The following is a 14,502-nucleotide window of genomic DNA, read 5'->3' on the forward strand; positions in this document are numbered from 1 at the left end:
GTCATAACCCTAATGTAAATGGGTAGAATTATGTTTCTTCTGTTAACCTCTCATCACATTAATTCTCCTGATCTGTTCAGACATACCAAATAATTCATAGTAGTTACTGAATAATAAGCTTAAAGATGAATAAATAAATTAAAAAAAATTAGGGAATGAACTTGGTACTTGTACTTGGTACAAACAAAAACAACACTGCAAAAATTTGTACTTGTATATAGTCTGGTTTTGTTAATATCCTTTAAAGGTGCAGTAGCTAAATATGATAATTAAAAAAAAAAAAAAAAAAAAAAAAATATATATATATATATATATATATATATATATATATATATATAAATTAAATAATAATAATGATAATAATTAGGTCACGCATGGTTAAATACGTGGACTTGAGTAAGAGTTGAATATTTTTAACTCCTTGAGCCCGCTCCCATTTCCGCCCATCTACACAAAGCTCCATCCCCAGGTCCCATGGTGCTTTGAAAAAGGCAACCTTTGGTGTGAAAGTGCCCTTCAGCTAGAGTTAGCATTAGCAAGGACTGCCATGACATGACTTTCAAGTAGTATTCAGCTGCTTGAAAGCCAAGTTACAACTCTATAAATGCACAAAATTGATCTCATAATGATTTATGAAGATGTTCACAAGTGCATTCATTATCCTTTTTCTCTATAATAAGCTCTGATGAGTTCTAGGTACTGATAATTATGTATGTTAGCACTGCTAGCTCAAAATGCATCTCTAGGTAAAAGATGGGGCATTCAGCTGCTTGAAAGCCAGGTTACAACTTTATAAACATGGAAAATTTCACTTAATGATTTATGAGGATGTTCACGAATGCAGTTGCTGTTCTTTTTCTTTGTAATAAAAAAAGAGTACAGTATTGACAGTTCAAAAGTTTGTGTTTACAGACCTGCTAATTCTACATCCAGCTTCATCCCCTTCACTAACAATAAATTACTCCATCTTGGAAAAGTGCTGTCAGTGTTTATTCTGGTTTTATTGTGTTTCTTGTCTTTAAGGGTTTTTTGAAGCACAGAATGACATTTTCTGGTCACAGGGATTATCTGGCTGCACTGGGTGCTTGCTGATTTCAGACTGAGATGGGGCGGAATAAAGGGGTGTTGGGGGAGCATTTATAAAATGACTGGCAGGAGGCCATTCAAATGCAAAAAACAAAAAAGCAGACAAAATACATTTTTCCAAATGGATGTACAGTGGTGCTTGAAAGTTTGTGAACCCTTTAAAATTTTCTATATTTCTGCATAAATATGACCTAAAACATCATCAGATTTTCACACAAGTCCTAAAAATAGGTAAAGAGAACCCAGTTAAACAAATGAGACAAAAATATTATACTTGGTCATTTATTTATTGAGGAAAATGATCCAATATTACATATGTGAGTGGCAAAAGTATGTGAACCTTTGCTTTCAGTATCTGGTGTGACCCCCTTGTGCAGCAATAACTGCAACAAAACATTTGCGGTAACTGTTGATCAGTCCTGCACACTGGCTTGGAGGAATTTTAGCCCATTCCTCCGTACAGAACAGCTTCAACTCTGGGATGTTGGTGGGTTTCCTCACATGAACTGCTTGCTTCAGGTCCTTCCACAACATTTCGATTGGATTAAGGTCAGGACTTTGACTTGGCCGTTCCAAAACATTCACTTTATTCTTCTTTAACCATTCTTTGGTAGAACGACTTGTGTGCTTAGGGTCATTGTCTTGCTGCATGACCCACCTTCTCTTGAGATTCAGTTCATGGACAGATGTCCTGATATTTTACTTTAGAATTCACTGGTATAATTCAGAATTCATTGTTCCATCAATGATGGCAAGCCGTCCTGGCCCAGATGCAGCAAAACAGGCCCAAACCATGATACTACCACCACCATGTTTCACAGATGGGATAAGGTTCTTATGCTGGAATGCAAGTTTTCCTTTCTCCAAACATAATGCTTCTCATTTAAACCAAAAAGTTCTATTTTGGTCTCATCTATCCACAAAACATTTTTCCAATAGCCTTCTGGCTTGTCCACATGATCTTTAGCAAACTGCAGATGAGCAGCAATGTTCTTTTTGGAGAGCAGTGGCTTTCTTCTTGCAACCCTGCCATGCACACCATTGTTGTTCAGTGTTCTCCTGATGGTGGACTCATGAACATTAACATTAGCCAATGGGAGAGAGGCATTCAGTTGCTTAGAAGTTACCCTGGGGTCCTTTGTGACCTCGCCGACTATTACACGCCTTGCTCTTTGAGTGATCTTTGTTGGTCGACCACTCCTGGGGAGGGTAACAATGGTCTTGAATTTCCTCCATTTGTACACAATCTGTCTGACTGTGGATTGGTGGAGTCCAAACTCTTTAGAGATGGTTTTGTAACCTTTTCCAGCCTGATGAGCATCAACAACGCTTTTTCTGAGGTCCTCAGAAATCTCCTTTGTTCGTGCCATGATACACTTCCACAAACATGTGTTGTGAAGCTCAGACTTTGATAGATCCCTGTTCTTTAAATAAAACAGGGTGCCCACTCACACCTGATTGTCATCCCATTGATTGAAAACACCTGACTCTAATTTCACCTTCAAATTAACTGCTAATCCTAGAGGTTCACATACTTTTGCCACTCACAGATATGTAATATTGGATCATTTTCCTCAATAAATAAATGACCAAGTATAATATTTTTGTCTCATTTGTTTAACTGGGTTCTCTTTATCTACTTTTAGGACTTGTGTGAAAATCCGATGATGTTTTAGGTCATATTTATGCAGAAATATAGAAAATTCTAAAGTGTTCACAAACTTTCAAGCACCACTGTACATGCAATACACTTGTGCTGCGGCCATGACTTATAAACTATTAATTGATTTGATCATTTCTACATATTAGTAAAATCAGTGTTATTAACAATATTGCGCCTTTAAACACAAACATTTTAGTACAGTACTAATGCCGAGATTAAATGTAAACCGTATTGTAGTGTAGGATGTTATTAAGAAGCACCTGAATGAAAGCACTGCTCTTCGGTATCCACAGTGCTGTGTTGACCTGGACAGCAGAGTGCTCCGCCTGCACAGCAACGGCGAGGAGCTACCCTTCTTGAAGACGCCTACCCATAGCCAGTGCCATCACCGTGACAACAACAAAAACCTGTGACCTTTAACCTCACCCTTGATCATGCCCCCACTATATATGAGTGAGAATTTGGACCACAGCCATTGTTCTCCTCCCTTTTACCTCTCCTTCTCTCACCCTGCTTTTTTCCCCTTACAACCTTGTTTTTTGTGTTGGTTTGTGCATCCGTTACAGCAAAATCATCGTTTTGACTCTTTGTGCTCAATTTGTGCCATAATTAAAGAGATTTATGAAATTTACAAGCTGAGAGATCATACCAAGGAACATTAGGATTGTCCAGCCAAAACAGTAAATGAAAACTGAACGTGGATCAAAAATTAGCCATCTATGCCTGTGAGTTATTAAAGTACGAAAACACAAAATGCTTTCAATTCAATTAAAGTAAATGGAAGATTCGTCAAACCTCAGACATGTGTCGTCTCCCCATTGCGTCAGTAAATATGACACGACAAAACAGAACCTATTAACAGTGCACTCCTTAATAATGAGCCTAAATGCAATCAGAACAAAATTCACTTCAAATATTTTTGTAACTGTAAAAATAATCAAAATGAAACTGTGTGTTTAAAGCACAGCTAAACATGCACTGAAACATATACATCTTAGCAAGTGAAAATATCTCATTATATATATATATATATATATATATATATATATATATATATATATATATATATATATATATATATATATATATATATATGTCACATTTATATGACTGTGTATTAGTGCCTTTGTAGGTTAAAAAACACAGAGCCAAGGGAGGGGGTAATATTTTGAGAAAAACTTCAGAATTTCCAAGATCAAAGTCACAAATTTATGAGAAAAAAAATCCAGGAAAATGGAGAATATCTGAGGGTTTGGGTTTTTTTTCTCATAAATTTGTGACTTTTTAATCTCGGAATTTCTGATTTTTTTTCTCGCAAATTTATGATAATCTTGGAAAGTGAGTTTTTTTTTTTCTCTGAATATTACCCCCTCCCTCAGTGTGCGTGCGTGCGTGTGTGCATGTGTATAAACACCTCAGCAGTGCCACAGGCTGATCGCCTCCATGCCATGCTGCATTGATGCAGTAGTTCGTGGTAAAGGAGCCCCAAACAAGTACTGACTGTATAAATGAACATACTTTTCAGAAGTTGGACATTTCTGTATTGTAAATCCTTTTTTGATTGATCTTAGGAAATATTCTAATAATTTAAGATACTGGATTTCTGATTTTCATGAGCTATAAACCATAAACATCAAAATTAAAATAATAAAGGCTTGAAATATTTCACCTTATGTGTAATAAATATAGAATACAAACCCGATTCCAAAAAAGTTGGGACAAAGTACAAATTGTAAATAAAAACGGAATGCAATGATGTGGAAGTTTCTAAATTCCATATTTTATTCAGAACAGAACATAGATGACATATCAAATGTTTAAACTGAGAAAATGTATCATTTAAAGAGAAAAATTAGGTGATTTTAAATTTCATGACAACAACACATCTCAAAAAAGTTGGGACAAGGCCATGTTTGCCACTGTGAGACATCCCCTTTTCTCTTTACAACAGTCTGTAAACGTCTGGGGACTGAGGAGACAAGTTGCTCAAGTTTAGGGATAGGAATGTTAACCCATTCTTGTCTAATGTAGGATTCTAGTTGCTCAACTGTCTTAGGTCTTTTTTGTCGTATCTTCCGTTTTACGATGCGCCAAATGTTTTCTATGGGTGAAAGATCTGGACTGCAGGCTGGCCAGTTCAGTACCCGGACCCTTCTTCTACGCAGCCATGATGCTGTAATTGATGCAGTATGTGGTTTGGCATTGTCATGTTGGAAAATGCAAGGTCTTCCCTGAAAGAGACGTCGTCTGGATGGGAGCATATGTTGCTCTAGAACCTGGATATACCTTTCAGCATTGATGGGGTCTTTCCAGATGTGTAAGCTGCCCATGCCACACGCACTAATGCAACCCCATACCATCAGAGATGCAGGCTTCTGAACTGAGCGCTGATAACAACTTGGGTCGTCCTTCTCCTCTTTAGTCCGAATGACACGGCGTCCCTGATTTCCATAAAGAACTTCACATTTTGATTCGTCTGACCACAGAACAATTTTCCACTTTGCCACAGTCCATTTTAAATGAGCCTTGGCCCAGAGAAGACGTCTGCGCTTCTGGATCATGTTTAGATACGGCTTCTTCTTTGAACTATAGAGTTTTAGCTGGCAACAGCGGATGGTACGGTGAATTGTGTTCACAGATAATGTTCTCTGGGAATATTCCTGAGCCCATTTTGTGATTTCCAATACAGAAGCATGCCTGTATGTGATGCAGTGGCGTCTAAGGGCCCGAAGATCACGGGCACCCAGTATGGTTTTCCGGCCTTGACCCTTACGCACAGAGATTCTTCCAGATTCTCTGAATCTTTTGATGATATTATGCACTGTAGATGATGATATGTTCAAACTCTTTGCAATTTTACACTGTCGAACTCCTTTCTGATATTGCTCCACTATTTGTCGGCGCAGAATTAGGGGGATTGGTGATCCTCTTCCACTCTTCCTTTACTTCTGAGAGCCGCTGCCACTCCAAGATGCTCTTTTTATACCCAGTCATGTTAATGACCTATTGCCAATTGACCTAATGAGTTGCAGTTTGGTCCTCCAGCTGTTCCTTTTTTGTACCTTTAACTTTTCCAGCCTCTTATTGCCCCGTCCCAACTTTTTTGAGATGTGTTGCCGTCATGAAATTTCAAATGAGCCAATATTTGGCATAAAATTTCAAAATGTCTCACTTTCGACATTTGATATGTTGTCTATGTTCTATTGTGAATACAATATCAGTTTGAGATTTTGTAAATTATTGCATTCCGTTTTTATTTACAATTTGTACTTTGTCCCAACTTTTTTGGAATCAGGGTTGTATATGAAAGTTTACCTTTTTGAATTAAATTACAAAAAATGAACTTTTTCATGATATTCTTGTCTGTGTGTGTGTGTGTGTGTGTGTGTAAATCTACTATGGCCCTTATACACCATCATACATTTATCTAGTATTTCCTATGGTGATATTATTGTAAACCAAATATAAGATTATTAAATCTGTCTCTGGACATTTTTACTAATTTTAATTTCGAAACGGTCTTGTTCAGCTGGCAGATAATTTTGCTGAATTTTAAGCATTTATTTCGAGAATACTAGAAAGAAGCAAAATTATCTGCCAATAGAAGAACACAGAACATAAAGCTTGATATGTATTCTATCCACATTCAGTGGATATGAGCAATCACGCGCTCTGATTGGCTACTCTACTACTAGGATATCAGCTCATATACCATTAGTAAAGAAAAACGAAATGGCGGCTTTGTTATCAAGTATTTAAAAGAAACAGAAATAACTAAAAGAATATGGTCCTCACCCCACCCCACCCCACCCCACCCCCTCAATATCTCCTGTTCCACGATCCAGTCCAGTCGGTGGCAGTATTGCACCTTTTAAGTTGGTTTGCCAACCACCAAAAAAACCTAAAGAAGAAGAACAAAATGGCGGAGCATGTTGCTGAACCAACCAAGGATGAAATAAAAACTCTACTTGAAAACAAAACCCCACAAAATACAAAAAAAAGACAAAATATGGAATAAAGAAAATAAAAGTATTTGATGGTAAGAACGTATTTTTTTTCCAAGAATTATTATTATTATAGCATTTTTCTGTCATTTCGCCGGTTTGTTTACATTCTAAGCGGAAATGATTCTGTCAGACGTTTTGTATAAAGTTTTTATTTATCGAATTTGCAAAAAATAAAAATACTCCATTTCTCAAAATCCAGTGAATGTGGATAGAATAAAAACATATATGTGGTTAATAATCTAATAATTGTATTTGGTATATATTTTTTATCTAATTTAAGATATTTTCACTTGCCAGTTTTTTTGTTTGTTTCTTTGTTTGTTTGTTTGCTTGTTTGTTTGTTTCAGCATGGTCAAGAATATATCTATGGCACAATGTTAAACTAGACTTGAGATGATCCTTTCCAATGTTAACTGAGCCTTTAACAATGCTAACAGCAGATGATTCAAACATTCCAGCCTCCTGCAAGATTTTCTAGATATAATCCCAGTTTTTATCTTTCAAAATGATCTTTATATAAATTGTGTGTGTGTGAGTGTGCGCTGTATTTCTGTCGCTGATTCTGTGCTTTCTTACAGCTTATGTTTAACCCATCAGATAGAAATACATGTAAATCTGGTCCAAGAAAAAAGTTTCGATGTGAATCAAGCCAGTTTGGAAACCAAGGCTTTCGTTCACGGCTTCACTTCACTTCTGTCAGCTTCCCGTAACTCCATAACTGATCTACTGTGCCTATGACATTTCTGAGATCATTTCGTTCTTCGCCAAATCTGAGGCACCATCAACCTGTCACTTGATCTCTATTAAAATGTGTGAGTAAGCGAGAAGAGTGTTCAATCTGCTAGCTATTCAGGCCTTTGTCACTGTCTGTGCTGTGACAGATCTCAGATCAGAGATTCGTCCTGCTTTGATTCTCTCTGCCTCTCTGTCTGCCTCTTGGGTACAAAAAATATTTGTATGCTGTAAATGAACAAAACACAATGTATGAAAGAGATTATTTTTGGCGCTTTTTTCTTTTCTCTGTCTAATAAAAAATGTTTTCTGCCTATGAGTTCATCTTATCCTTACCCTGCTGAGGTCTGCCATTTCAGCCATGACTTGAAAGATCATGTCTTACTTCCTGTTTAATAATTTAGGAATCCTTTGGCGGTTTGTCACAGAGATTCATCTCTTTCTATGGAGAGAAAAAAAAAAACAAATTTGCAAATCCAGTCGTAGCTTCAGTGAGTAAAAATATTTTCTGGTCATTCAGCAGCAGGTTTGTGTGCATCATCAACCATATGGATGGTAAAACTTTTGTCTCAATCCAGTTTTTTTTTGTGTGTGTGTGTTTTTATTGATTTAATAGAGTTGTTTATTTGAAGCTATGATATTCACGTTGCTCGACTGGTGATGGAAAAAAATGATAAACACCATACAGTATCTATTTAAAATACAGATATTTTTCATGACTGTGTAAAAACCAGGCCCAAATCAGCAAAGACTTGAAGACATCATGAAAATGTTGTTTTTTGCACTATAAGTTACAAAATGTACACTATATGGCCAAAAGTTTGTGCACCCCTGACTATCACATCACCAATATGTGCTTGATGAACATCCCATTCCAGATGTATTTCCTTTTTCCTGTTATAATAAGCTCCAATCTTATGGGAAGGATTTCCACTAAATTTTGGTGTGTGGCTCCAAAATTGCACTAATTAACTTTTGACAAGATACACTTGTTAATTGAAAAGCATTCCAGGTGACTACCTCATGAAGCTGGCTAAGAGAATGCCAATAGTGTGCAAAGCGTCATCAAAGTAAACACTGGATACTTTGAAGGATCTAAAATATGTAACATATTTTGTTAACACGTTTTTGTTTCCCACATAATTCTATGTATGCTCCTCATGTTATTTCATAGTTGTGATGTCTTCAGTATTGTTCTACAATGTAGGAAATAGTCAAAATACAGAAAAACCTATGAATGAGTAGGGGTGTCCAAACTTTTGATTGGTTCTGTATATATGAAATGCACTCCTGTATACTTGATATGGTAGTTTAAATACTTGGAGAAATGTACAGGAGTGTTATTTTTATATGCTACCTGAAGAGGTACCACATATTCTACACTCCAACTATTGTTTTATTGTTTGGGAGATGTAGTGATACGGTTATAAAAAGTATTTGAATATAAAATACTCAGGCTTGCTTAGTTAACATTAGCATTAAATTATTTATGATTTTATCCGAGCACAATTGAATCCTGTAACATTATCTCATCTCATCTCATTATCTCTAGCCGCTTTATCCTGTTCTACAGGGTCGCAGGCAAGCTGGAGCCTATCCCAGCTGACTACAGGCGAAAGGCGGGGTACACCCTGGACAAGTCACCAGGTCATCACAGGGCTGACACATAGACACAGACAACCATTCACACTCACATTCACACCTACGGTCAATTTAGAGTCACCAGTTAACCTAACCTGCATGTCTTTGGACTGTGGGGGAAACCGGAGCACCCGGAGGAAACCCACGCGGACACGGGGAGAACATGCAAACTCCGCACAGAAAGGCCCTTGCCGGCCACAGGGCTTGAACCCGGATCTTCTTGCTGTGAGGCGACAGCGCTAACCACTACACCACCATGCCACCAACATTTTCCTTGTGTTCTTTTTCTCTGTTCTGGCTCCTGTTCACTTATTATTAGCTATGTTCTTAGCCTATTTTCCTGAAATAGCTTAATTGATGAACCGTTTCAAAAACACCCACATTTGGTATGTTGTAACAGATATAATGTTTGATCATGTTGCCAGTTATCTCTTCTCTAACTGTCTAAAAGTGGGAAGTGGGAACTCCGTTTTTGACCTCCATGCATTCAATCTAAAAAGTCGGGGGGAAATCCCATAAATGTCTCCATGTTTGTCTTGGTTAGCAACAAGCTAGCTAGATAACTATGATGAGTGATGTATACAATATTTACCTCCTCAAACTACGCTCCTTGACTAGACTCCTGTAAAGTCAGTGTTAGACAACACCAATTCCAAAAAAGTTGGGACGCTGTGTAAACTGTAAATAAGAACAGAATGCTATGATTTGCAAATCACAGAAACCCTAAATTTCATTGTAAATGGTATAAAGACAATATACCAGATGTTGAAAAAGAAATTTTGTTGTTTTAAAAAAAATGCTCATTTTGAACGTGATGTCAGCAACATGTTTTAACAAAGTTGGGACAGGGGACTGTTTATCACTGTGTTGCATCACCTCTACTTTTAACAACACTCTGTAAACGTTTGGGAACTGAGGAGACCAATTGCTGTATAGTTTTAAAACAATTAAAATTGTTTAAAATTGTTTCAAAACAATTGCACCAGATGTTTTAAATGGGAGACAGGTCTGGACTGTAGGCAGGCCAGTTTAGCACCTGGACTCTTTTACTACGGAGCCATGCAGTTTTAATATGTGCAGAAAGCAGTTTGGCATTGTCTTGCTAAAAGAAGGAAGGCCTTCCCTGAAAAATATTTTGTCTGGATGGCAGCATATTGCTCTGAAACGTGTATATCTCATTCAGCATTAATGATTCCTTCCCAGATGTACAAGCTACCCATGTCATGTGCAATAGTGCACCCTCATACCATCACAGATGCTGGCTTTTGAACTGTGCACTGATAACAAGCCGGATGGTCCCTCTCCTCTTTAGCCTAGAGCAGCCTTTCTCAACCGGGGTGCCGTCTGGCTTCGTTGGGGGTGCCATCAAAAAATTATATATTCTAACATTGAAATAAATAAAATGAATTAAAATTCCAAAAAATAATAGTTACACTAATGCAGATCATCGCCGCCTCATACATCATCAAAATTTGTCTCACAGCCCCCTTTCCCATGTCACAACGTCACTGCGGGGGTCAGCGTATGGTCAGCGTGACTGCGTATATTTTATATGGGGTGCCTTGAGAATTTGCATACTTCTGAAGGGTGCTGTGACTGAAAAAAGGTTGAGAAACGCTGGCCTAGAGAACATGGTAGCCATGATTTTGAAAAAGAATTTCTACTTTTGATTCGTCAGACCTCGGGACAATTTTCTACTTCGCCTCAGTCCATCGTAAAAGAGCTCGGGCCCAGAGAAGGTGGTGGTGTTTCTGGATATTGTTTATATTTGGTTTTAACTTGCATCTGTGGATGCAGTAATGAACTGTTCTCACAGACGATGGTTTTCTGAAGTGTTCCTGAGCCCATACAGTGATTTCCACTACAGACACGGGTGTCGCCTGAGGGCCTGAAGATCACAGGCATCCAGTGTCAGTTTTCAGCCTTGTCTCTTGCATACAGAGATTTCTCCAGATTCTCTGGATCTTTTAATGATATTATGTACCATAGATGATGTGATCCCCAAATTCTTTGCAAGTTTACATTGAGGAACGTTATTCTTAAATTGTTGCACTGTTTGCCCACACAGTCTTTCACAGAGCAGTGAACCCATTCCCATCTTTACTTTGGAGAGACTCCACCTCTCTGGGATGCTCTTTTTATACCCAGTCATGTTACTGACCTGTTGCCAATTAACCAAATTAGGCTTTGTTTGTTTGTTTGTTTGTTTTGCATTACACAATTTTTCAGTCTTTTGTTGCCCCTGTCCCAACTTTTTTGAAACCTTTTGCTGATATCAAATTCAAAATGTATTTTTCATAAAACAATAAAATTTCTCAGTTTCAACATTTGATATGTTGTCTTTGTACTATTTTAAATAAAATATAGGATTTCCATGATTTGCAAATTCTCACATTCTGTTTTTTATTTATGTTTTACACAGTGTCCCAACTTTTTTGGAATTGGTGTTGTAGGTTTAGCAAGTGAATATATCTGTACCGTATGATGACTGACCTAAACTGAATACTTGTACATACAGTACAGTATAATTCATTTAAAGGTAAGAAGTACCACTTTGTTCATTGTTGATCGGCTATGTTGATTTGATGTCACTTGATAAAGTCAGGACTTTGAAAACAATCCCAACCATAGGAATTCTGAGATGGACATTTTTCTTTGGTTATTCCTGATCAGAGGTTAGATTGGAAGATCATGAGTTCTGGCCTCTATTTCAACACATCGCAGTAAACCAGGTCTTGGATCCGCGCATCACAAGCTTCTGAACTATATGGTGGACCATGCAATCCCTCAAAGCATGCCACTGACTTCACCTTTGTTCATCAATGTCACTATCACCCATGATGCCTCACACATGTCTTCTCTGTGTCTAAAACAATTTAGACTGCTATTCTGAGCCAAGCATCACTTCCGTGTAGAAGTCTGAACATTATCTGGATTAGGCATTATTCCAGTCAGCCTCAACGCAATCACACTTCATCACTTCAGTCCTCAGTGAGGCATCATCACTTAATCCTTTAATCTAGGAACGCAAATACAATACCCTCTCAATTCTTTTTGCATTCATTTATTTCAGCTATTGATTATGGCAGAAATTATGGCAGCTGTTTCCTACCTCATATCAAAGAACTTTTTTTTTCCAGCCAAAGAAAGCTAAACAGCTTCAGTTGTCATCCCACAATGCACCAAGAGGCCTTGGGTTCTTTGTTCTGATTCACTGCACATGCCACATCCTGTCACAGCTAGATTCACTGCTGTCACTCCTGTGCTGTTGCATAAAATACATATTACTAGTACTGCCAATATGCATAGCTTACAGATACAGTGTCTTGCAAAAGTATTCATCCCTCTTTGTGTTTGTCCTGTTTTGTCACATTACAAGCTGGAATTAAAATGGATTTTGGGAGGGTTAGCACCATTTGATTTACACAACATGCCTACCACTTTAAAGGTGAAAATCGTTGTTTTATTGTGACACAAACAATAATTAAGATGAAAAAACAGTGACACCATATCTGGAGTGTGCATAGGTAAAAAAAAAAAAGTCAATACTTTGTAGAGCCACCTTTTACTGCAAATACAACTGTAAGTCTCTTAGGGTATGTTTCTATTAGCATAACACATCTAGCCACTGGGATTTTTTCCCACTGCTCCAACTCCTTCAAGTTAGATGGGTTGCGTTGGTGTACAAGCAATCTTCAAGTTATGCCACAGATTCTCAAGTGGATTGAGGGCTTTGATTAGGCCATTCCAAGACATTTAAATGTTTCCCTTTAAACCACTCCAGTGTAGCTTTAGCAGTATGTTTAGGGTCATTGTCCTGCTGCAAAGCGAACCTTCATCCCAGTCTCAAACATCTGGCTGACTCAAACAGGTTTTCCTCCAGAATTGCCCTGTATTTAGTGCCATCCATCTTTCCTTCAGTCCTGACCAGCTTCCTGTCCCTGCAGATGAAAAACATCCCCACAGCATGATGCTGCCACCACCATGCTTCACCATAGGAATGGTGTTCTCAAGGTGTTGGGTTTGCACCTGCCATATGCTGTTGGGCAAACTCCAAACATGTTTTCTTAAGCAAAAGCTTTTTTCTGACCACTCTTCCATAAAGCCCTACTCTGTGGAGTGTATGGCTTAGGGTGTTTTCACACTTGGTCCCTTTCAGCCATCTAACCGAACTCAGATCAATGACTTAGCATTTTTTGCGCATGTGAACACTCCAACCGTACCCAGACCCCTTTAAAGCGAACTGAACTGAGACCACCTAAGGAGGTGGTCTCAGTACGGTTCGCTAAAAATCAACGGTACGGTTCGCCTAATCTGCGCATTGTGAACAAAAAGCGCACCGGGTTCACTTCGCCTTTTTCACTGTAGTTTAACCTTCTTCGTTTGCCGTAGTTGGTCACGTGACTGTAGCAGGGAAACTCAACTTCCTTTTGGAACTTACCACAGCCGCTTTACAGTTCTCTGAACTTACTGACTGATGAGTCGGCCACAATAATATAACTATATATATATATATATATATATATATATATATATATATATAAATTTATTTTCCTTAATCCGCACTATTTTGATCAAAGAATACAGCAGAGCAAGCATGGCAGCAGACATTTTGATTCAAGAGAAAATTACCCAGAATTCCATGCACTGGGGGTCTGAGGGCTCTAGAGGACCTGGTGTGAACAGAAAGAGGACTGAGGCCCCATCAAAGCTTAATTGGACCAGAAAGAGAACCCAGTCCTCTTTGTAATAAATTCACAGTGTGAACACAAAAAGAACTGAGTTCTTTTTCTGTTGGTCCACTTTTTGGTCCACTTAAAGAGGACTGAGTCTGGTTCCTTTAAAGGGGACCAGGTGTGAAAACACCCTTAAAGTGGTCCTATGGACAGATACTCCCATATGAATCTTTGCAGCTCCTTCAGTGTTATCTTTGGTGTCTTTGTTGCATCTCTGATTAATGCCCTCCTTGCCCGGTCTGTGAGTTTTGGTGGGCGGCCTTCTCTTGACAGGTTTGTAGTGGTGCCATATTCTTTCTATTTTGCTATAATGGATTTAATGGTGCTCCCTGGGATATTCAGAGTTTGGGATATTTTTTTATAACCCAACCCTGATCTATATGTACTTCTCCACAACTTTGTCTCTGACCTGTTTGGAGGCTCCTTGGTTTTCATGTTGCTTGCTTAGTAGTGTAGCAGAGTCAGGGTCCTTCCAGAACAGGTTGATTTATACAGACATCATGTGACAGATCATGTGACACTTTGATTGCACACAGGTGGATCTTAATCAACTAATTATGTGACTTATGAAGTGAATTGGTTGGAGCAGCTCTTATTTAGGGGTTTCATACAAAAGGGGGTGAATACCTATGCACAC

General features: G+C 38.2%; 1 protein-coding gene across 1 annotated transcript in view; it reads left to right on the forward strand.

Moving 5' to 3' along the window:
• Nucleotides 1-3,745, forward strand: part of nrip2 (nuclear receptor interacting protein 2) — a 79,524-nt gene extending 75,779 nt beyond the window's left edge. The window contains exon 6 of the mRNA XM_060907901.1: nt 3,043-3,745. Coding sequence (XP_060763884.1) covers nt 3,043-3,162 — 120 coding nt within the window. The 3' untranslated portion in view covers nt 3,163-3,745. The remainder of the gene's footprint in view (nt 1-3,042) is intronic.
• Nucleotides 3,746-14,502: the final 10,757 nt, after the last annotated feature.

This window comes from Neoarius graeffei, chromosome 2, assembly GCF_027579695.1.
Source record: "Neoarius graeffei isolate fNeoGra1 chromosome 2, fNeoGra1.pri, whole genome shotgun sequence".
Taxonomy (NCBI): domain Eukaryota; kingdom Metazoa; phylum Chordata; class Actinopteri; order Siluriformes; family Ariidae; genus Neoarius; species Neoarius graeffei.